The sequence below is a fragment of the Mixophyes fleayi genome, chromosome 1 (assembly GCF_038048845.1).
Source record: "Mixophyes fleayi isolate aMixFle1 chromosome 1, aMixFle1.hap1, whole genome shotgun sequence".
Taxonomy (NCBI): Eukaryota; Metazoa; Chordata; class Amphibia; order Anura; family Limnodynastidae; genus Mixophyes; species Mixophyes fleayi.
Window position 1 is genome coordinate 141,763,942 of NC_134402.1, and position 23,087 is coordinate 141,787,028.

A 23,087-nucleotide genomic window follows, 5' to 3' on the forward strand; every position below is an offset into this window, starting at 1 on the left:
GTCTCTCACTCTACATGTGCAGACACCAGTACAGCAGCCATCTTGGAGCTCCAGCATTCCCTTTCTCTGTTCTTCCATCGATAAGGTACCAGGTTGGTTTGCTGAGTGGTTAGTCCCTCAGAATCAATGAGCTCTGGGGCTGTATTGCAGACTCACTTGCTTTCTAATTGCATGCAACCTTTTTCTTGTCTATTTTTCTTTCTGTGTCTGTTATGTCAGAGAGGGATATCCTCAAGGGCTACACCTGGGAGTAACTACTATGAAGAAGTGTACCTGTGCTGGATGCAATGCAAAATTGCCTTCTGGACAGCCAGGTGTGGAGTCTGCCAGTCTAAGGATCAGGTGTCATGTTCACCGCCTCTGGTTCAGACATGGCGGAGATTGCCTGGGATATGTCTCCATCCAATTTCATAGTTGGGATTGCTCAGCTAGTCCTTTCCCGGGAGGAAGGTCCTTCCCAGGTTTCCCCTGGCTGTTTCAGGAGCTTGGCAGATCGAGTGCCTAAAGCTCTAGCCAAGGCACTGCAGGTAATGTTGCTGCGGTCTCTAATGAACCCTTTTGGGTCAGAAGTCTAGGGACTTCAGTGCAGGGCCTGCTTGCGCATTCTTCCTCTTTATAGAGGATGCCAGAATTTGCAATGCCATCATTGCGTAAGCTAAGAGGGTGGTAGCGCCCCAAACTGGCATTGAGTCAGATTCTGACTTCTCAGGAGGAGGTCAAAGTGCTTATTGGGTTGAATGTGCAGTGCTTCTACATTGGGGAGCAAGTCACCTCTGACCATCAGGGATTAGAAGAGCTGATGCGGGCTGTGCCCCAGGTGTTGGGCATTCCAGAGATGGCAGTCCCTGAGGCTGCAGAGTCTTCTCGGTTTAAGCAGAGCTGGAGAATTTGTTGTGTAAAGCTTCAAACTTGCTGAATAGAAAGTTCCAGGGGTCCTGTAGGCTGCAGTTCTGTCACTTTCTTCCCTCCTGAGGATACTAGTAAATGGGAAAGCCGCCTAAGGTGGGCGCAACTGTTGTGCGGTTGTCTAAGACAACTAGTGTTCCCAAATCCCCTGCGCTTAAGGATGGAGTGGACCGTACGATTGAGACCATCCTTAAGTCAGTTTGTGTGGCAGCGGAAGCCTGCTTAAGACATGCCGTAGCCTCTATTTGGGTAAACAAAGCTGTGAAAAGATGTTCTGAGCAGCTTTGCAAAGGCTTGTTAGCTGGCAGGCCAGATCTGAATTGCTTCCCATGGTGTGGAGCAAATTCAGGGAGCTATGGAGTTGTTGAAGGGTTTTTTACCTCCTTTTGGGTTTCAATCTCAATTTTCTGGCAAATATATGTATGACCATTTAATACCGTTGTATATCTGACTATTACCGTCAACCAACTCCTCGCAAAAAATATTTCTATATTAACCCAAGAAATATCATTCTTATATTCCCTTATATCGACAGACTTCAAGAATAAGCACAACAAGATAAAACTTCATTTAAAGTGTGTTGTATTATATTATAGAACAATAAACAGCGTAATAATATTTTACACAAAATATAGTTTAGTGCAATATATCATACTTATTGCCTGTAATATAGATATATGTAATTGTGTGTTTGTGTGAATGTATTGTGTGATGCAGTGGGAAGAGGGTGAAGACCCATGTGACCTGGGGGTAGGGAGACCAAACACACACTCCATTCATCTCACTCAAAGTCCATAATGAAACTTCTTCTTACAATGTAGTCACCATCCAAAATGGCTGACTTGCCATGCTTTGTTACAAACACAGGTTGACTCACAAGGCCTCGCTTACTTACAATGTGAAGTCAGTACAGACCCATTACCCATTACAAGCAGTATTAGCCAGTCCACTACAAATGGCTTTCTATTCAGCAGTTAACACACAATGTCCACTGGCCAATTTTAACACATGGTATTTCACACAAAGCACCAATGTTTCCATGACCAAAACTTAACCAACAAAGAACCATGCATAGCGCAAACATCTCCATTTATATCAACAATCTATCCCAAACACAACAGGAATTCAAACTATGTATAGCATAAACCAGTGGTTCCCAAACTCTTGCAGTTCGCGGCACCCTTAGAGTCTCCAAAACTTTTCAAGGCACCCCTCCAAAATAATTATTGAGCAGTCCTGTTTTAGAAGTAGTTGGGTCAAAAAAAAGTAATAAGTATTTAGGTCAGGACAGAAATACTTATTTAGTTGTATGCAAAAATGCCCCCTCTGCATCCAGACACTCTGCCGCCTCTGTCACGCTGCCCCCCCCTCCTCTGCTCTCTCTCACGATGTCACCCCCTCCTCTGCTCTCTCACGATGTCACCCCCTCCTCTGCTCTCTCTCACGATGTCACCCCCTCCTCTGCTCTCTCTCACGATGTCACCCCCTCCTCTGCTCTCTCTCACGATGTCACCCCCTCCTCTGCTCTCTCTCACGATGTCACCCCCTCCTCTGCTCTCTCTCACGATGTCACCCCCTCCTCTGCTCTCTCTCACGATGTCACCCCCTCCTCTGCTCTCTCTCACGATGTCACCCCCTCCTCTGCTCTCTCTCACGATGTCACCCCCTCCTCTGCTCTCTCTCACGCTGTCACCCCCTCCTCTGCTCTCTCTCACGCTGTCACCCCCTCCTCTGCTCTCTCTCACGCTGTCACCCCCTCCTCTGCTCTCTCTCACGCTGTCACCCCCTCCTCTGCTCTCTCTCACGCTGTGTCCCCCTCCTCTGCCCCTGTCACGCTTCCTCCCCCTCCGTCTGCCCCTCTGTCACGCTTCCTCCCCCTCCGTCTGCCCCTCTGTCACGCTTCCTCCCCCTCCGTCTGCCCCTCTGTCACGCTTCCTCCCCCTCCGTCTGCCCCTCTGTCACGCTTCCTCCCCCTCCGTCTGCCCCTCTGTCACGCTTCCTCCCCCTCCGTCTGCCCCTCTGTCACGCTTCCTCCCCCTCCGTCTGCCCCTCTGTCACGCTTCCTCCCCCTCCGTCTGCCCCTCTGTCACGCTTCCTCCCCCTCCGTCTGCCCCTCTGTCACGCTTCCTCCCCCTCCGTCTGCCCCTCTGTCACGCTTCCTCCCCCTCCGTCTGCCCCTCTGTCACGCTTCCTCCCCCTCCGTCTGCCCCTCTGTCACGCTTCCTCCCCCTCCGTCTGCCCCTCTGTCACGCTTCCTCCCCCTCCGTCTGCCCCTCTGTCACGCTTCCTCCCCCTCCGTCTGCCCCTCTGTCACGCTTCCTCCCCCTCCGTCTGCCCCTCTGTCACGCTTCCTCCCCCTCCGTCTGCCCCTCTGTCACGCTTCCTCCCCCTCCGTCTGCCCCTCTGTCACGCTTCCTCCCCCTCCGTCTGCCCCTCTGTCACGCTTCCTCCCCCTCCGTCTGCCCCTCTGTCACGCTTCCTCCCCCTCCGTCTGCCCCTCTGTCACGCTTCCTCCCCCTCCGTCTGCCCCTCTGTCACGCTTCCTCCCCCTCCGTCTGCCCCTCTGTCACGCTTCCTCTGTCATGCGCCAGCCATAGAAAAAAACAGAGCACATAAACTTACCAATCCGCGCGGCGCCGGGACCCAGCAGGCTCCTCTCTCCCGCAGCTGTCACTGAATATCGACGTCCGTGACAAGCTGCTGCGGGAGAGAGGAGTCTGCTGGGTCCCGGCGCCGTGCGGATTGGTAAGTTTATGTGCTCTTTGTTTCTTCCTATGGCTGGCTCGCGGCACCCCTGGGAGCCGCGGCGCACACTTTGTTGGTTTATGACGGCGGTTCCCAATCTATCCCAACAAGGTATGCATTTTTATAACTGTCCATATCAATCCAATCAATTCAAACTTTCATATCACTTACAACAAATAATCATTAATTCTCATGTAACATTTATGTATCCATACTCACTCACCTTTTACTACATTCAAGCTCCATCATTCACACTAGTTAGGGCCTAAGGCCTGTTCACCTAGGAGTAAAAACCACATGCTCTCTCCGTCCGAGCACCAAGCATGAAGAGATTATTTCTCTGTGTACAATAAAAACCTTTGTGGGCGGTGTCTAGAACCTGGCTACATGAATTGCTCACAGCATTCATATGCTAATTACTGGCCAAATGTTCCAAAACCTGTTTATCTGGTTACAACCCATAGTCCCAGGTGGGGGGAGGATTTTTGTTCCCAGTCAGTGTGCTAATTCAATTGTAGCTGAATCTCTTCATATATTCTAAAATGAAACATAAATAATAGATTATTTATGTACTCTTCATCAGGAGTATTTGGGTGAGGGCAGCCTTGGAAGCGGGACTGATTGGAGCAAGAATCTCTGCCTCTGCAGTGTCAGTTTGCAGTTTGTCAGATCCTCTGGCATTGACATGGGCAGCTGATGAGTCTAAGAAGACTATGGATGATTGGGGCTTTACTCCAACCATTTTTGTTTCCATAACTAGATTCCGATCGATTGTGAACCTAAAATCTTTAAACACACAGCTGCAGGTGCCCAAATTAAAGATGGGGTCTTTTATGTCGGTAAAACACATCATGGAACAAGACAAGCTCCTGGTGGCGCTACAGTAAATATGCATCCACAAGGTCTTTGTTCCATCTGATAGATGCCTTTGTATTAAAGGTGTGCTAAGAATTACTGTATTGATTTGGAACACTGTACAAACAAGTGCATGCTTTGGTATAATAGATCACGGTGTGATGTCAGTGGTGCCTAAAAAGGCCTAAATAAAAACATGTTGATCTCTATATGATCTTTAGCATTAAAATGGCAGCTTAGAGACCATTACAGATTAGATATTGGAACTTTCCAACTGTAATTGTTTGAATCTTGCAGCCAGGGAGGGTTTACAGTCCCTGCTATTTTCTAGGTATTCCATTATTAGGTCCTATTTGAATTGGGAACTTTTAAACTATATCACCAAACCATATAAGACCTAATAGCTTCAAACAATTAGGAGGGTGCAGGGCTTTCTCTTTTTAGAACACTGTTTTTGGCCTTGCACATCCCGTTTCTACACAATGCTCTGGAAAGTTTCTGACTTTGCTTATATGCATTTTGTAGTCTATAGAAACTCAGGATGACCTCAGAAAGACCCAAGAAGAACTTCAACAGCAGGGACAGAGGGTAGAACATTTGACAAGTATAATTTCTTCTCTAGAACAAAAGGTATGGAATGTGCTCAATTATTAATGTAAGATTGTAATATTGTTGACCGTTCCAATTCAGCAGAGCTTTTTGAATTTAATGCATTTTTTTTATTTTATTTTGTCTGTGCAAGTCTTCTACACTAGAGAGAGAATTGCATGATGCCACTACCCTTTTGAAAGAAGCTACTAGTGAACGAGAGATTCTTGACCAGTCAAAGCAGAAGCTGAGATCAGAGATGGAACAGCTTTTGAATGATTTAAACAACAAAGAATTTGGCTTAAGAGAAGTTGAAAAAGAGAAATTTGAAGCTTCCAACAAAATACATGAACTCACTGCAGAATTAAGAGCAGTGACTGAGGAGAAGGACCAAATGCAACATTCAAAGGAAAACTTGGCAAAAGAGGTAACTGGGGCTTCACCAACATTTAATAAACAAACCCTACTTATTGTTTAGCTTCCATGGCATCTGAATTTTCTCATTACTGGAAACGTGCATCTTTCTCAAGGGCCAATGTATTTCTCAGTGCATTATAATCTTTAAAATGTCTGTTACTATGGCTATCAGAAATGTGAAAGTGGGCAAAAGTGGTGAGAGATGCAAATATCCTCCAGTTTTATGCAACCTTCCCTAGACTAAAGGACTTTAGAATGTGTAGCGTGGAACAGAGAAGGAATGAGGGGGATATGGTAGAAACTCAATATAGCAAGGGCTTTAATAAGGTAGAGAAGTGAAGCATCCTTCTTAAAAGGAGAGGTGTTTGAGCCTAATACAATAGGGGAATCTAAAAACTCTTGGAAAAGGTCATAGTAGATGGTCCAAGTGGAGGAGAACCTATTTAGTAAATATCGAAGCCATTTGTGCTAGATCAAGTTAAAGACTTGAGCAATGTTGTTGAAATTGTGACTGGCATTCATATAGTGCCCCTTCTAATGCAAGTTTTTCTTTTCTTCATGTCCTCAAATGTTCCTTATACCATCTGGCAGTGTTTTTCTTTAATCTCTCCACAGTATATTAATAGTAAACTGGAAATGCTGTTGAATGTTGCTGAGCATAATCTTATTTGCCTCACTTTACAGTCTATTGAAACTCAAGAGGACCTGAGAAGGACTCAAGAAGAACTTCAGCAACAGAAGCTGAAGGTAGAGAAGCTGACAGATGAGGTTTCTATATTGGAAGATAAGGTATGAAATGGACAGCATTACCACTTCAATTAACATTAGTGAAACCTTCACATTGCATATATTTATAGTCTTATTTCTTTTCTAAAAGTCCTCTTCGCTAGAAAGAGAATTGCAAGAAAATATTATCCTTCTGAAAGAATCTGTTGGACACAGGGAGATTCTTGATCATGCTAAGCAGAAGCTGGCTTCAGAGAGTGAGCTGCTTATGGATGCTTTAAAGAGCAAGGACTCTGAGTTGGGAAATGTAGCAGTGGAAAAAGAGGAAGCTTCTCAGAAAATACTCGAACTCACTAAAGAACTGAAAAGTGTTTCACAGGAAAAGGATCAGCTACAACTTTCCAAGGAAAACCTACAGGAAGAGGTACATTTTAGATGGTATTACTAAAGAATTGTTATTTCTCTCACATCCCTTGGGGGACACCCAGATCTTGGGGTATAGGGTAGAGCAGGCGAATGCTGGCACTTTAACTTTTAGTTAACTAAAACTCTGGCTCCACATCCTCTATACCCCACCTCCTGCTAGAGGCCAGTCTAGTTAAAGTGCGAAGCGGGCTGTGCACAGGGCTGCTTAATAGTCAGTTTTACTTTTTTTCTTATTTTGTTATTTTAATGACAGCGGAGACTGTCTCCGAGTTCTGACAGCCGGCGGCTCGCTGAGCCACGTAGTCGGCTGCCAGTCAGTCTCCTGGCAGCAGGTTTATTCATTCTCCTCTCCCGCGGCTGCGGCCGGCGATGAGAGTGTGAGGCAGCGATGGGGGAGGTCTGGAGCGCACAGCACGGACGGCTGTGTGCTGGCTGCGAGGGGGGGGGGGGGGCGGAGGTGCCGTTTGGGTCCTCCTTGCTGCCTGCTCCCCTTTACCGATTATCTATCCCTCCATTGGAGCCAGACACAGTCGGTGGTGGCTGGGGTCTGTCCTCCAAGTACAGAGAGCATGCAGTCTGCACATACTGCTTCTGGAGGGTTGGCAGCAGGTAAGTGAAACTCTCTCTCAGCATAGTGCTGAAATCGCAGTAGGTTCCCTGAGCTGTCTGTTTTTTCCTAAAAGCAGTCTGTTAATTGGTAGAGATAAGAGTTCTATTTTTAGCTCAGGGAACAGGGTCAGGCAAGGGTCACTGTTTCAGTGAGCCCTGCTAGGCTGTGGATTGGTGGCTCTGTCTGTCTTAAATGTTAGCCAGTCCAGAGCTGGGCCCTGAGGGGGGGGGGGTGTGTTTTACTCCTCGGCACTTCCCCTGTGGTAGTCCTTCACTCCTCGTGTGTGGACACCTGAATAGGCAGCCATTTCTAAAGCTCCTGCTTCTCCCCTTTTCTATCCTGTATACTGTAAGGTAAAGGGTTGGGGGTGGTGTGTTTAGCCTTTTGTATTTTTACACACTTGGGAGTTTTTGGCTGTATTGCAGGCTCACTTTCTCTTGTAGTATTATTATTATTATTATTATTATTATTATTATTATTATTATTAATATTTATTTATAAGGCGCCACAAGGCATCCGCAGCGCCGTACAGAGACCAACAAAATTACAATACAATGGGAGACAGCACAGTACAGTAAACACAGCAACTCAGTAAGCTCAATGCACAGCTAGAGAGGGCGGGGGAGGGAGGATCCGCAAACGACGGGGCCCAAGAAGGAGGGCGCGGAAGACAGGGAGACCCCCAGGGGGGAGGAGGAGGGAGCGAGAGTGGACGTGGGGTGGAGGACCCTCGAGGAGGAGGGCTAAGTAGCTGGAGAGCAGAGTTAGAAGTGGTGGAAACAGGAGGAGAGATGGCCCTGCTCAGAGGATTGTACAATCTAAGGGGAGGGGTGGACAGACAGAGACGCAGGGGAGAGAGTGAGAGTAGGGGGACAGAGGCAGAAGATAAGGTAGGAAGTTAAGTGGGAGACAGAAAGGCTTTAAGAAAAAGGTGGGTTTTTAGGGCCCGTTTGAAACTGGACAGATTAGGGGAAGTTCTAATGGAGGGAGGGAGCTTGTTCCAGTGGAGGGGGGCAGCGCGGGCGAAGTCTTGGATACGCGCGTGGGAGGAGGTTATAAGGGGGGAAGAGAGGCGACTGTCAGAGGCAGAACGGAGAGGGCGGGATGGAGCATGAATAGAGAGGAGGGTGGAGATATAGGGTGCAGTGGAGTTGGTGAGGTCCTTGTGTGTGAGTGTGAGGAGCTTAAAGAGGATTCTGAAGGGGAATGGGAGCCAGTGAAGGGCTAAGTAGAGGGGGGAGACAAAAGAGGAGCGGCGAGAGAGGAAAATAAGCCTTGCGGCAGCGTTAAGGACGGAACGAAGGGGATCGAGATGAGAGTGGGGGAGGCCAGTGAGGAGGAGGTTGCAGTAGTCCAGGCGGGAGATGATCAGAGAGTGGATAAGGCATTTGGTGGCATCTTGGGAGAGGAAGGGCCGGATGCGAGCAATGTTGCGCAGCTGAAGTGGCAGGATTTAGCAATAGAGAGGATGTGGGGAGAGTGCTGAAGGTGGCAAAGAGGCGGCGGGGGTTAGAGGACTGGGAAGAGATGAGGGATTTAAAGAAAGATTGTTTAGCGAGTGAGAGGGCAGAGCTGTAGGATGAAAGGATGAATTTAAAGTGGAGGAAGTCAGCCAGGGAGCGGGATTTTCTCCAGTGACGTTCGGCGGAACGGGAGCATTTTTGGAGGAAGCGGGTAAATTTTGGAGTGCCAGGGTTGGGGTTTGGAGCAGCGAGGGTGGACGGAGTGGGCAGGGGCGACCGCGTCCAGAGCGGAGGTGAGGGTGTGATTGTAGAGGGAGACCGCCTGGTTGGGGCAGGCCTGGGAGGAAAGGGGAGAAAGAAGGGTTTCGAGAGAGGAGGACAGAGAGGCAGGGTCAAGAGCGTTGAGGTTGCGTATGGACAGAGTAGGTTTGGGCAGGGGGAGGGGAGCAGGAGGAGAGAGGAGAGGAGATGGTGGTCGGATAGAGGAAAGGGAGAGATGGAGAAGTCGGAGAGATTACATAGGTAGGAGAAGACAAGATCAAGGGAGTGACCAAGGCAGTGGGTAGAGGAGGAGGTCCATTGGGTGAGACCAAGGGAGGAAGAGAGGGTGAGCAGTTTGCTGGAAGCAGGGTGGGTGGGGTTGTCGATGGGGATGTTAAAGTCACCGAGAATGATCGAGGGGAGATCGGAGGAGAGGTAGTGAGGAAGCCAGCTAGCAAAGTTGTCAAGGAAGAGGGAGGTGGGGCCAGGGGGGCGGTAGATGACAGTGACGCGGAGATGGATGGGGTAGAAGAGGCGGATGGAGTGAGCTTCAAAAGAGGAGAGGGAGGGTTCAGGGGGAATGACACGAAAAGTACAGGTGGAGGAGAGGAGGAGGCCAACTCCACCGCCTGGGCGGGCACCAGGCCTGGCGGAGTGGGTGAAGGAGAGGCCACCATAGGAGAGGGCAGCGGAGGAAGTAGTATCAGAATCGGAGAGCCAGATTTCAGTAACGGCAAGAAGGTTAAAGGAGTTGGATAGAAAGAGGTCGTGGATAGCAGTCAGCTTGTTGCGGACGGATCTGGCATTCCAGAGGGCACAGAAGAAAGGGGGAGAGGAGAGGGGGGAAATGGGGATGAGGTTGGCAAGATGAGCAGCGCGGGGAGGAACAGGAGAGGTAGGGCGGGGGGAGAGTATGGGTATGGAGTGAGAGCGAGGAGGCATAGTAGGGAGAGAGAGTAACAGAACAGTGAGATAGTGGGGACAGTGAAAAACAGGTAAGAACAATGGCAGGAAGACAATGAAAAGGTGGAAGAGAATAACGATTTAGGGCGTGGAGGGCATGGAACAACAGTACAGTGAGATAATAAGGACAGCGGATAACAGGTAAGAATAAGCAGGGAGACAATAGCAAGATGGAGGACAATAACCAATTAGGGCGTGGAAGGCAAGGAATAATAGAAGGAGAGGTAATAAGGACAATGGAAATAGGCAAGAATAATAGGTAAAAGTAGTTGCTGGTAAATATAAAATCAGGAAAAACAAGATAAAGGCATATAAATAGTAGAATAATAACAGGTAAAAAGTAGTTACTTATAAATGTACAATCAGGAAAAACAAAATAATGGCATATAAAATAATGTTTTATATGCAGTTGATGCAGTTAAGCCAGGGATTCAGCAGGAGAAGGGTTAATTGACAACCCGGGTCGGTACACAGTAGATCAGTTGGTGCAGATAAGCCAGGGATTCAGCAGGAGAAGGGTTAACTGACAAGCCGGGTCGGTACACAGTAGATCAGTTGATGTAGATAAGCCAGGGATTCAGCAGGAGAAGGGTTAATTGACAAGCCGGGTCGGTACACAGTAGATCAGTTGGTGCAGATAAGCCAGGGATTCAGCAGGAGAAGGGTTAATTGACAAGCCGGGTCGGTTGTAGTTTGTGTGCTGCTTGTTATCTGTATTGTGTACATTTTACTGTACTGTTTTGTCCCATCTTTGAACATGTCTAAGAGGGAAAAATCTACACGTGGCAGGGCTGGTGCTTCTATGTTAAGTTTCACCTGTGCTGTGTATCATGTTAAGTTACCGTCTGGGCAGTCAGGAACACAGGCTCTGTGTGTGTCCTGTCGGCCCACGGAGACTACTCCTGGTGAAACAGTGGCTGTCTGTTCAAACACGGAGGAGCCTGCTTGGGCTCGGTCTCTATTTAATACGGTGGAACTGCTTGCTCAGAAGGTACAGTCTCAGGCTGCTCAATCTTCTGATTCTGCTTCCTTAGTTCAGGCTTTGCCTGTTGCTGCTCCAGTGCAGTCTGGAGAACCAGCCTGGGTGCAGGGTCTTGCATCCTCAGTACAGGGTCTGGTAGCGGTCTCTTCCTCCTTTGAGAGGATGATGCAGTCGGTCACTCCGCCTTCCTCAAGTAAACGGAGAAGGGTGGTCGCCTCTTTTCTGGAACATGAATCTGATTCTGATTGTGGTTCCCAGGAAGAGGGTGAGTTACCGCTGGGTTCTGACATAGATGCTGCTTCTCTGGTGGAGGTTCCAGCAGATCGTCAGAGTGTGTAAGAGTTAATTCAGGCGGTGCGTCCGGTACTTGATATTCCTGAGGACCAAGTGCCTGAAGTTTCTGCATCCTCTCTTTTTGAAAGACGCAAAAAGAGGGAGGTGGTTTTTCCGGCCTCTCCCCACTTGGAGCAGTTGCTGTTGAAATCTTGGTCTTCTCCAGACAGGAAGTTTCAGGTGACTAAGCGACTGCAGTCATGTTATCCATTTCCCCCTGAGGTTCTCGCTAAATGGGAGACGCTTCCTCAGGTGGATGCAGCTGTGGCGAGGTTGGCAAAGGTAACTACTATTCCTGTGCCTTACCAGACCACTCTTAAGGATGGTGCAGACCGGAAGGTTGAGACCGTTCAGTCCATTTTTTTGGCAGCGGGTGCTTCTTTGAGGCCTGCTTTAGCATCAGCTTGGGTTAACAAAGCTGTTGATCGCTGGTCGGAACAATTGTCTGAGGGTTTGTTGGCCGGCAGGCCATCCTCTGAATTGATTCTTTTAGTGGAACAGATTCAGAGGGCAACGGATTATTTAGGTGAAGCTGCTATAGAAGCAGGGACGATGGCAGCGCGCATTTCTGCTTTCGGCAGTGGCAGCGCGTCCTGGGAGGCAGACGTAGAGTCCAAAAACACTCTGGAGTCCATTCCCTTTTCAGGAGGTGTTCTGTTTGGTCCTCAGCTGGATTCCTTTATTAGTCAGGCATCAGGAGGTAAAAGCACTTTCCTCCCGGTTAGTGTTCCCAAGCAGAGGATGTCTAGATTTCGGGCCTTTCGTTCCTCGGGTAGTTCTAGAGGACAGTATTCCTCAGGACAATCCTCCAGAGGTCAGACATCCAACCCTAGAGGTGCTTTGCAGCGGGGACGTCAGGCCTGGTCGGCGCGTCGTCCAGCTGCTAGGCCAGCAGACAAACAGTCTGCATGACGGGGATTTTGCTCCTCCATTGTCGTCAGTGGTGGGAGCCAGTCTTCTGTGGTTCAGGGATCGGTGGTGTCATTCCACCACTGATGTCTGGATTCGGGGAGTGGTGAGTCAGGGTTACAAGATCGATCTGCTCGGTCTCCCTCCCAGACGGTTTTTCACCACGGGGCTTCCATCGTGTCCAAGAAAACGGTTGGCTTTAACAGAGGCGATTCAATCCCTTCTGTCGGCCGGAGTGGTTATTCCGGTTCCTCATTCTCAAAAAGGTTTGGGGTTTTATTCCAATTTTTTTCTTGTTACAAAACCCGACGGCTCCTTCAGACCGATTCTCAATCTAAAGGCTTTGAACACTCAGATAAAAGTGCCCAGCTTCAAGATGGAATCTTTACGCTCTGTAATTCTCGGCATGGATCAGGGAGAATTTATGGTGGCTCTAGACATCAAGGATGCATATCTCCATGTGCCCATTTGGAGGGGTCATCAGTCCCTGCTGAGGTTTGCGGTTCAGTCAGAGCACTTCCAGTTTCAGGCTCTTCCATTCGGTCTCGCCACAGCTCCACGAATCTTTACCAAGATCATGTCGGTGATGGCTGCTTTGCTAAGGGCCAAGGGGATTACAATCATCCCCTACCTGGACGATCTGCTTCTAAAGGCAGACTCTTCGCAGAAGCTTCTGTTACACATTCAGGTAGCAATCCAAACCCTGGAGTTGCACGGTTGGATTATCAACTTCAAGAAATCCAAGTTGATCCCATCACAGCAGATGGTGTTTCTGGGTCCTCTATTCGATACCCATCGGAGACAGGTATTTTTTCCTCAGGACAAGGTTTTAGCCTTACAGGGGATTGTGAAATCCCTGTTGATGGCAAGGAGACCCTCCATTCATTTTGCGATAAGGCTTCTGGGCAAGATGGTATCGTCATTCGAAGCAATCCAGTCTGCTCAGTTTCATGCACGGCAGTTTCAGTTGGAACTTCTGTCGCAATGGAACAAATCTCATCGAAATCTGGTGAGTCAGGTGTTTCGCCTATCTCCACAGACACGCCAGTCGCTGATCTGGTGGCTACACAGGCAGAATCTCTCCAGGGGCCGCTTGTTCTCTATTTGGAATTGGATTCTAATTACAACAGACGCCAGCCTTCGGTGTTGGGGGGCCGTATGTCTTCAGGCTCAGTTTCAGGGGCTTTGGACTCAAAAGGAGTCCAAGCTTCCAATAAATGTCTTGGAACTGCGCGCAGTGTTTCACGCTCTAAAAAGTGCACAAAATTTGCTGCAGGGAAAGCCAGTAAAGATCCAATCAGACAATGTCACAACAGTGGCATATCTAAATCATCAGGGCGGCACCAGGAGTCCTCTGGCCATGAGAGAGACTCACAGAATATTTCTGTGGGCAGAAGCTCACGTTTCGGCAATCATGGCCGTATTCATTCCCGGAATAGAAAATTGGGAAGCAGACTTTCTAAGTCGGCAGACTCTACACCCAGGGCAATGGTCTCTCCATCCGGAGGTGTTTCAACAGTTGGTGATGAAATGGGGTTAACCGGATGTCGACATGGCATCTAGGTTGAATCACAAAGTTCCCCACTACTGTTCCCGTGCAAGAGATCCCGGGGCAGTTGCGGTAGACGCTATGTCGGTGCCTTGGAAGTACCGCTTAGTGTACCTTTTTCCTCCGATAGCCATGCTTCCTCGAGTACTGCAAAAGGTGGAGAGAGGGTGTTCCAGTGCTTCTGGTAGCGCCGGATTGGCCGCGCAGAGCTTGGTACACCGACGTGCTCTTCATGGCAGGAGGTCGGTCGTGGCGGTTGCCAATTCGCCCAGATCTAACTCTGGGTCCCTTTTGTCATCAGGGTTTGCATCGTCTGGCTTTAACGGCGTGGCTGTTGAAGCCAGGATCTTAAGAGCTAAGGGTTTTTCGAGACTGGTGGTTCAGACCATGCTTCGTGCTCGAAAGCCGGCTTCAGCCAAAATATATCATCGTGTTTGGAGGACATATATTGGTTGGTGCAAAAAGAAGGGGTATCCTATATCTTTTCGTCTGGCCGGGTTACTGAGGTTCCTGCAGGACGGCTTGGATGCAGGTTTGCGTCTTGGTTCTCTTAAAGGGTCAGGTGTCAGCTCTTTCAATTTTCTTTCAGAGAAAACTTGCGGTTATACCTGATGTGCAGACTTTCATTCAGGGTGTTCTTCATGTTCAACCTCCTTATATTCCTCCGGTTCCACCATGGGATTTGAATTTGGTGTTGAGGGCTTTACAGCATCCTCCATTTGAGCCTTTGAATTCAGTAGATTTTAAATTTCTTACTTTGAAAACGGTTTTTCTTTTAGCCATTTCAACGGCACGCAGAGTTTCAGAGCTTGCGGCTTTGTCTTGTAAGTCTCCTCTGCTAGGATAGGGCAGTTCTTCGAACTAAGCCATTCTTCCTTCCAAAGGTTGTTTCTAAGTTTCATCTGAATCAGGATATTGTCATTCCGGCTCTAACTGATTCCTCGTCTTCTGATAACGATGACTCTATTCGTTATCTTGATGTGGTTCGTGCCTTGAGAATTTATGTTAAAAGATCGCAGAAGTTTCGTAAAACTGAGGAACTTTTTATTCTTTACGATGCTCACAAAAGAGGCTGGCCAGCTTCTAAGGTGACCATTGCTAGGTGGATTACGGCTGTTATCCGCCAGGCTTACAACGGGGCTGGGGAGCCTGTCCCTGATAATCTATGGGCGCATTCTACAAGATCTGTAAGTGCTTCCTGGGCGGTCCGCCATGGTGCCTCCAGTGAACAATTGTGTAAAGCGGCCATGTGGTCTTCTGTACACACTTTCACAAAGTTTTACAGATTTAATGTTTGCCTCTAGGGATGCAAGTTTCGGGAGAAAGGTGCTTCGGGCCGTTTCTTCTGAGCGTTCCCTCCCGTGATACAGCTTTGGGATGTCCCCAAGGTCCCGGTGTCCCCCAAGGGATGTGAGAGAAAATGGGATTTTTATACTTATGTAAAATCCGTTTCTCTTAATCTGTTGGGGGACACCGGGCGCCCACCCTTAACGCTCTGGTTTTTCCTTCTGTTTGACATGTTTGATTGTTAAGAGAATGTTATGTGTTAAGTTTATTCTCTTTTCTTTGGTTCTCTCTATCTCCCTTTCTGCGGGCTTGGTTAAACATAGACTGGCTTCTAGCAGGAGGTGGGGTATAGAGGGGCTGGAGCCAGAGTTTTAGTTAACTAAAAGTTAAAGTGCCAGCATTCGCCTGCTCTACCCTATACCCCAAGGTCCCGGTGTCCCCAACGGTTTAAGAGAAACGGATTTTACGTAAGTATAAAAATCCCATTATCTGTGTGTAGTTTTTGTTTCTTTCGCAAGCAAAGACCAGAGATTGTCACATGATGATCATGACTGTTACCAATCTTGTACCATCTTAATCCATCTGACCCTATAAAGAATCAGATCATATTTAATCTGCTCTCCGCTCGATTATTGGTAGGTTTTGTAGTCTATTATTTTATAATTCTGCATCAGCCTAGTCAGACCTTTCCTTTCCCAATACCCTATTCCTATATATTATCATCTTTTGTTTTATCTCCCAATGATATAGTTAGCCAAACTTACCTTTTAATGCTGGAGGCTACAGAAGACATGTTTATAATGTTCCCCGACTTTTGTGCAAGCATCTAGAAAACATATGAAGAATCACAATTGAACTTAATGGCCATGTTTTGTTTCTAGAGCACTCTGTTTTTGCATCTATTATATACAGATGTGATTACATTTAGATACAGTACATGCCTTCATTGGACCTGAAAGCGTTTGTAACATCAAACCTGTGAATTTTGTGATATTTTGGCTTTGTAGAGTTAACATTTTATATTATGCTGACTTATTTCTGAGTAATCCACCAAGTTGTTGTTTTTTCGGCGGTCCCCACTCCCTAGGGAATCCAGTGCTGAACAGCCTGTGGTTGGTTAGTCATTGTTGCAGGGGGACCCCTGCCGCGTGTCCCCCTGCTATAGTGCCTCCAACCCCGGCTGGTTTGCCTAGTGCTGGTTCCATGAAAATAGGGGGGACCCCACGCAAAATTTTCCCCGATTTTCACGGAACTAGCAGTAATCTGACAGCACTAGGGTTAAGACTGAATAAAGGGGGGGGCCCCCACGCTTTTTTTTTTTTTATTTTATTTTTTTTTTTTATTTTTTTTTTTTTACTTTTATCTATTTTTAACACTTTTGGCAGCTATCCAGGCAAAGGGACATTTCATCTCTGTATCATGATCACCATTAATATTCTGTGTGGCACCAGTCTACACCTAGTTTCAAGGTGCAAAAATTGCACGTTCTACTGGATTTACTTTAATCTCTAAATCAAGCTTAAAGTCTCCATGGTTAGCTTTGCATGTATATGTGCATAATGATGCTTGAAGTTTTAGAAGGTTAAATTCAGAAGAAAATATGCTTTCTTGCAGTTCCACAATATCTGGAGAGACAGATTGACTTCCTCTGATCTCATCTACCTATCCTACAGAATATTTGACTTGTGCTTTCTCCCATGGTAATCCAGGCTAAGAAGCTGAGAGAGGAAATACAGTACCTACAACATCAGCATGATCTGTTTGCTGAGCAGCAAAACCAGAAAACCAGCAAGTTAGATGACCTGGTAACTGAGATCAAACAACTGCAAGAGAAAATTTACGTCCGTGATTCTTTAACTCAACAACTGGAGACTGATAAGAATGCATTGCAAAAACAAGTGCAGCAGTATGAGTTGGATATGGCATCTCTACGTCAGGAACAAGAGCAGTTCCAGCAATTGCTGCAGAGAGCAAGGAGTGAAAAGGAAAATATTTATTCAAATCTGCAAGATCGGGAAAATGATGTAAGTGTATAAATGAATTGGGGTGGAGAAAAACTCAATCCATGGGAAAGGAGTTCAGTGAAGAAGCCATTAAGTGCTTTTTTTAGACAGTTATGATGTTCATGCTCATGAATAAGAAGGGAACAAATATTCATGAAAATGCATCCTATCCATTTAATAGAAACCAATGACCTAACGACTGAGAGCTGACTAATATCAATGAGCCACTCATTCCAAGTGAATCGATTAGGCTGCATTTTCTTGAGTTTTGCATCATCCCACAAAATGGCTTTCTCTGTGTTGAGGCAACAGGTGCTCATTGATATTTTATAATTGATTGACTTTGAAATGTGAAAATCAAATGATGCAATCTAGTCTTCATATAAGTATCTTTATCTAATACTAGACTGCTCAGTTAAGGGAGGCATTAAACACTTCTCAGACACAACTTCAGGCTATCAAGAAAGAGAGAGATGGGATCAATGAACGTCTGCTTGAGAAAGTCAGTGAAGTAAATGAATTGTTACAGCAGATATCTTCTCTGCAACAGCAGCTGGAGGAGCTACACCAGGTAGGTTTACTGCTATTGAGTATTTTAGCACTTTTTTACAATATTTGAAATGTAATTCCTTCTATACATGCATTCCAATAGCTTAAGCTTGCAAACATCCACACGTAAAGGAACATAAATGTTTGTTTTAAACTGCAATGAATCAGTCGGGCTTCATATTGAAGCTTCTGTTACAGGGTACTGTGTCATAACATTTAAGTAAAGTCAAAGAAAAGTCGAACCTATACGATTGTTACCAAACCTATGCAGTACTTGGGTTAATTAATTCAGCAGAACAATCCATTTATTTTAGGAAGTGACGACTGAAAAGAGAAACAATTGGGATCTTTGTGCAAAGGTTGATCTCATGGAGAAAGAAATTTCAATTTTGCGTTCATTGCAGAATGACCCTGAGCAAGAAGAGGATGAATTTGCAGAACGCACTGACATTTTTAAAAGAAAAAATCAAGAATTTACGGTATGACTTATAATACTTTTCAGCAACAATGTATATATATATTTTTTGATAATTGGATGAAATTTGATCATGTATTGTTCAAATGTTACTTTTAACAGTTTCTTATGGAGAACATATCCACTGTTTGTTCAAATCATCACCGTTTTCTAAACAACATCTCAAGTGAGCTACAAAGCGAAATAGAAGCACACAAACAGTCAATGGATGCTATTAAGAAATCCCTCTCATTGGCCTCATCTAGGGAGTTTGGAAGTTTACAGACTGAACACTTCAAGATAAATACACATCTGCAAACTCTGCTCAATAAGTTTAAGGTATAGTATAAGACTGTGTGAAATGTATTTATTAGTGGTAGTCAACCTGTGATTCTCCAGCTGTGGTGGATCTCAAAATCCCAACAGGGCATGTTGTGACTAGTAGTTCCACCACAGCTGCAAAGCTGCAAGTTATCTAACCAAACCTAAAACACTTCTTCTGAGGCACTTCTCATTTCTTATTGGTGTATTTATTTTAATAGGTTATTTACAAGAATGCAGCGGTCAAAGAGGAAAATTACAGTTTGATAAATGACTGTGAGAGCAACCTGTGTGCAGTGCAGAAGAGAAATGATGAGCTTACACTTCAGGGTGAGAGTCTGGAACAGCATGGCACAAAATGGTCTGAGACTGCATCCGATGATAAATTCTGTGAACTTGAATTTTTAACGGCGCTGCTTTTCAAGAAAGTGGAACTCATAAAGGTATGTGATGTGGCTGACAGTGCCTGCTATTAATATAAACTCGAAGGAACAAGTGTTAAACTTCTGTGGATAATGGTTTTTATTATCTTTGTTATCAGCGCGTTGAAGAAGGTTTCTCTGAGGTACAATGCGATCTAAATAGCATGGAAGATGAAATTAAAGAAGAAGTGAAATGTAAGAAGCAGTTCCTTTTGTGTCTGGAAGAATTCATGGACCAGCAGTATGATGCAAAGAAACTCATGGAAGTGGTCCAACAAGAAAATAGGCGGGTTACTGGAGTATTCCACTGTCTAACAAAGAAACTGAAGGTAAATAAGTTGCCTTTTATACCCTTCTGGTGAGTCTGAGAAGAATTGTAGATCCAGTTGTTCATTAAAATAGCTAAAATGTGCTCAAAATAGTTTTGTATCTATAATGTACCCTCTACTGTAAAATATAAGGCTATTAGAGGACTCCAAGGTGGTTCATGACCAAATAAAAACATAAGGAGTTCTTTTATATAGGTCATGAACTCTAAGGTGACTTCCAATGTACTTTTTATGTTAACATAGGGGTCACATTATTACTTGTTAAATAAGTTTCAAGTTGAAGCAAAGCAAGTAGCTTGTATCACGTGATCCCATTAAGAAGCGTTTTCAAAGTAAATGGTGTGACATAGCTCTTCACCAAGCATAAGGTGTTATGTAATATGCATGACATCCCTAATCTCCAAATATAAGTGACTTTGCTATTCCTCACCTGAATATATTCTAAAGGATATTTTATACATGTTACTTGTGACATACAATTTATATCCACCTTAACTACCAGAACTTATGCTCTCTAACTGCATGACCATCAGATTTCTAGACAGATAATCTCTATAATTGCACATCATTTTATCCGCAAATGGTTTAACAGCCATCGACTTTTCCAATAAAACCAATTCACAGAGCTTTATTTTATTTTACCAGGCTGTTGCTCAGTATAAAATGAAGCAAGATACAATGGCGTATTTAAACAAGCTTGAAACAGATTTGCAAGAGAAAAAGGAGAAAAACAAGGAGCTTTTGCAAAAGATGCAACATCTTGCTCCATCTGGAGATTCTGATATTTTACAGGAAGAAAATGCGCGATTACGCGACAATCTGAAAAATGTCCAAGTGGATTTAAAGGTATTTTAGCATATATTTTAATATAGAGGTTTATTGCAGTCACATTTTATTGGGTTTATCTTTTAAGTTATGTTTTTTAATTTTAGCAGTGAGTGTTGTGTTTTAGAAAAGCAGACAATTCAACAGGAGAATTTTTGGTATATGTTATACATGCCATCTGAGGCTGTAATGTGAATTTCGGGAACAATGCATGAAACGGCAGTATTGTTTCTAATTAATCACCACCACTTTGGTGTGTATAGGATTTCAACACTGCAGAGTCTATTCACTTACACATACTGGCCTAAGTGATCAAGTAGTCTCTGTAATGCTATCTGTTCTGTTCCAGAATAAGTAGTGAATGCATGCTTTGTAAACTACATAATCATTTCAGCTAATTACACTTCTGTATTGATGTTGTGTAGCGATTGCAGTGTAGGATCAAAGATCTAGAAAATGAACTGATTTCAGCCAAGACAGATGCCAAACAAAGAGAGGAAAAAGCATTACAGCTGGAAGAAAAACTACTTTCAAGCACTGCAGAATCTGAGCTTTCTGAAATGCAACGTAAAATGGCCGAAAAAGAAAAACATCTCCAGACAGCACAAAAGGAAATACAGATTTTCCAGGTAATTTTGCTTAACCTTTAGCATCACCTGTGTTTTACTGACTCTGAAGAGGACTATTTTTTGAGAAGCACAAACCAATAGCAATTAGGAGTTGGCAGTATAAACTTTGCTCCCACATCCAATTGGGGTATAGTGTAGGTGAGATAGGCATGTAGCACATTAATAAAGTTGTTAGCTAACCCTAGCTCCTCCTCCTCTATTCCTTACCTCCAGGATAAGCTTTAGTTTAGTTTAAGTGCCTAGTCGTGTAGGATGTGTGGGGGCTGCTGGGTAGCCCTGTTGGGTTTTTATTCATAAGTTCTTTTTACCTGGCTGCCAGCTGGTCCACATTTGGGGGGCCATTTTGGGGTTCCATTCCTATCTTTTTGCGTTCTTCTGTCCATTTTCGATGGCATAGCTGGTTGCAGTGGAGTTGCCACAGTCTGACCGTAAAGTTTCATCCGTGCCTTTTCAGGAGACGAGAGGGGAAAGGCTGTTGCTACCGGCGTCCATTGCAGGCGTGCGGACGCGCTGCATGTTTGTTTTCAGGACAAATTGCTGTGCTGGATGTGCCGTTTTCCTTGTGAACTGAGTGAAAAATCCATTCCCTGTATATCTTTAATTATATTTAATATTAAATTGCCAACGGAAGTTAACCAACGTCATTTCCGCTCTCAGTAGCAGGTGGTATACAGGTCATATGTGTCTTCCGTCTGCTGCAGAACTCGCCAGTATGCTTGTCCCTTATTTTGTCTACTGGACATGAAATATGCCAGTAGGCAGGTAAGACTGGGACACAATTTTATTTTTATGCAGAAGGGCAGTTTCGTGTATATGGGTAATATGCGTGCTATAGCGCGCCAGTGTGATTACTGCATTTTTATACCTTTACATTAGTGAGGTTTAAGTACATGTTTACATGTACTACATTCTAATACCTCATCAGTCAGGAATTTTTTGTATATACACAGCCTTACAAGTTCATATTTTCTGTTTGAAAATAAGTTAATGTTTAGGTAGCATATGGACTGTGCTTTCAGTAAACCCTGCTACTAGGTCAGCTGATTTCACAAAAAATAAAAGCCTAGGTACATGGTTTTTCAACTTCGGTACAGGGTTTGGTTTTCCGTTTTCCACTTCCTTAGTCAGAAGGTCGTATAATGCTGCGCATTCCTATTCTTATAATAGCAGGCATATGCTGGCAGTACCTAGGCAGTGTAAGTTAGATTCTAACGCTTCTTTCCAGAAGGGTGGTTCACACTTGGGTGGAGAACTCTTCTATGGTGGAAGATGTTTCTTATCACTGTCAGAGGGTGGGAGATTGACAACAGGCTGTCCGTCACTCGTAGTCCCTGAAACTGCAAAGCTATATTCTTTAACCAGGTGGCCAAATAAGTCTTGTCGTGTCCTCTTTTCTACCAGTTGGATGATTTATCAGTGGGACTTGAAAGTCCTCAAGTTCTGGTGCACTGGGTACTGCTCCCGAGAGTGGTTACTCACGTGCTCAGGTTAGTAAGGTCTCATCCCTTTACCCACCACAGCCATTTTTAACTACAGAGACTATAGAGTTCAGGTTGTTAAAGTTCTATTTAGTGGGGTGGGTGCATTCTTGCTGACTGCCTTAGTGTCTACAAAGGTTTCCATGGCTGTAAACAGTTGATCCGATCAGCTGTCTACGGGGCTGGTTATCAGATTGAATTTGTTCCACTAAAGGAAACAGGTTAGAATCCGTCCAGAGTTATGTATTTTTGAGCAGGCATCGCTGTGCGGATATTGACTTTTGCAGTCTCTGCTCGTCAAACTCTATGGTTAAGTCATGCCAGCTGTTGCAGAGTCTAAAAAGGGGCTCTGGATGCACTTCTTTGTTTTTTATTGGGTTTTTTTTTTTTTTTTGCTTGCCTCTGGCCTTGACATGATGATGGTAGAGGAGGATAACAGTATCCTTTGTCCTGCTAAAGATCAAGTTGTCTGGGGTCCAGTTATTCCATTTGCTTGATGTCCACAGGTTAAGTCGGAGGGCAGACAGACGACTGGTCAGCTATTCTGGCCTTTTGCATCTGCTGTGATGAGAACCAGTCTCTTTCCCTTAAGGGACTAATGGTTTCGGCTATCACGGATGCCTAGGTCATAGAATTAACAGATTGTTTTTTCACATTCTCCTTGGCATCTTCCCAGGTGGTTATTTTCCACATGGCTTCCCACATATCCAAGTAGGCGTCTAGTTCTGCCAAAAGCCTTTGAATCCCTCTTTTCTTCCAGAGTGTTTTTTCCGGCTGCCCAACCACAAGACTGTTTTGTTCCAAAGTTCATGTTCGTTGTACAATAGTTTCCGCTGCAATAATTTCTAAGTTCAACAGCTCTCGTCTGATCTGTTTGGTCTGCCGTTCTGTCCTTCTCCTGCAGTCTGCTGCTTTTTAGGTGGCTACAAACATGCAATATCTGTGAGGTCGACCATTCTCATTTTTCAGTGTAGACATTGGTGGTAATGGATGCCACTTTTGCAGTTGAGCCAGCACAGGTGTGTGTGTGTGTGGTGTGTGTGGTTCCTTAAGACAT

The 23,087-nt window shown here is 45.3% G+C and overlaps 1 protein-coding gene across 4 annotated transcripts in view; it reads left to right on the forward strand.

Moving 5' to 3' along the window:
* Positions 1-23,087, forward strand: part of CENPE (centromere protein E) — a 101,846-nt gene that overhangs the window by 70,223 nt on the left and 8,536 nt on the right. For 3 of the 4 annotated variants that reach the window (XM_075200938.1, XM_075200943.1, XM_075200946.1), the window contains 12 exons: positions 5,032-5,136; positions 5,249-5,521; positions 6,196-6,300; positions 6,389-6,661; positions 16,730-17,044; positions 17,430-17,594; positions 17,887-18,051; positions 18,150-18,365; positions 18,569-18,790; positions 18,889-19,098; positions 19,744-19,944; positions 20,349-20,552. In XM_075200938.1, coding sequence (XP_075057039.1) covers positions 5,032-5,136; positions 5,249-5,521; positions 6,196-6,300; positions 6,389-6,661; positions 16,730-17,044; positions 17,430-17,594; positions 17,887-18,051; positions 18,150-18,365; positions 18,569-18,790; positions 18,889-19,098; positions 19,744-19,944; positions 20,349-20,552 — 2,454 coding nt within the window. The remainder of the gene's footprint in view (positions 1-5,031; positions 5,137-5,248; positions 5,522-6,195; positions 6,301-6,388; positions 6,662-16,729; positions 17,045-17,429; positions 17,595-17,886; positions 18,052-18,149; positions 18,366-18,568; positions 18,791-18,888; positions 19,099-19,743; positions 19,945-20,348; positions 20,553-23,087) is intronic. The other variant, XM_075200947.1, reaches the window with a different exon arrangement.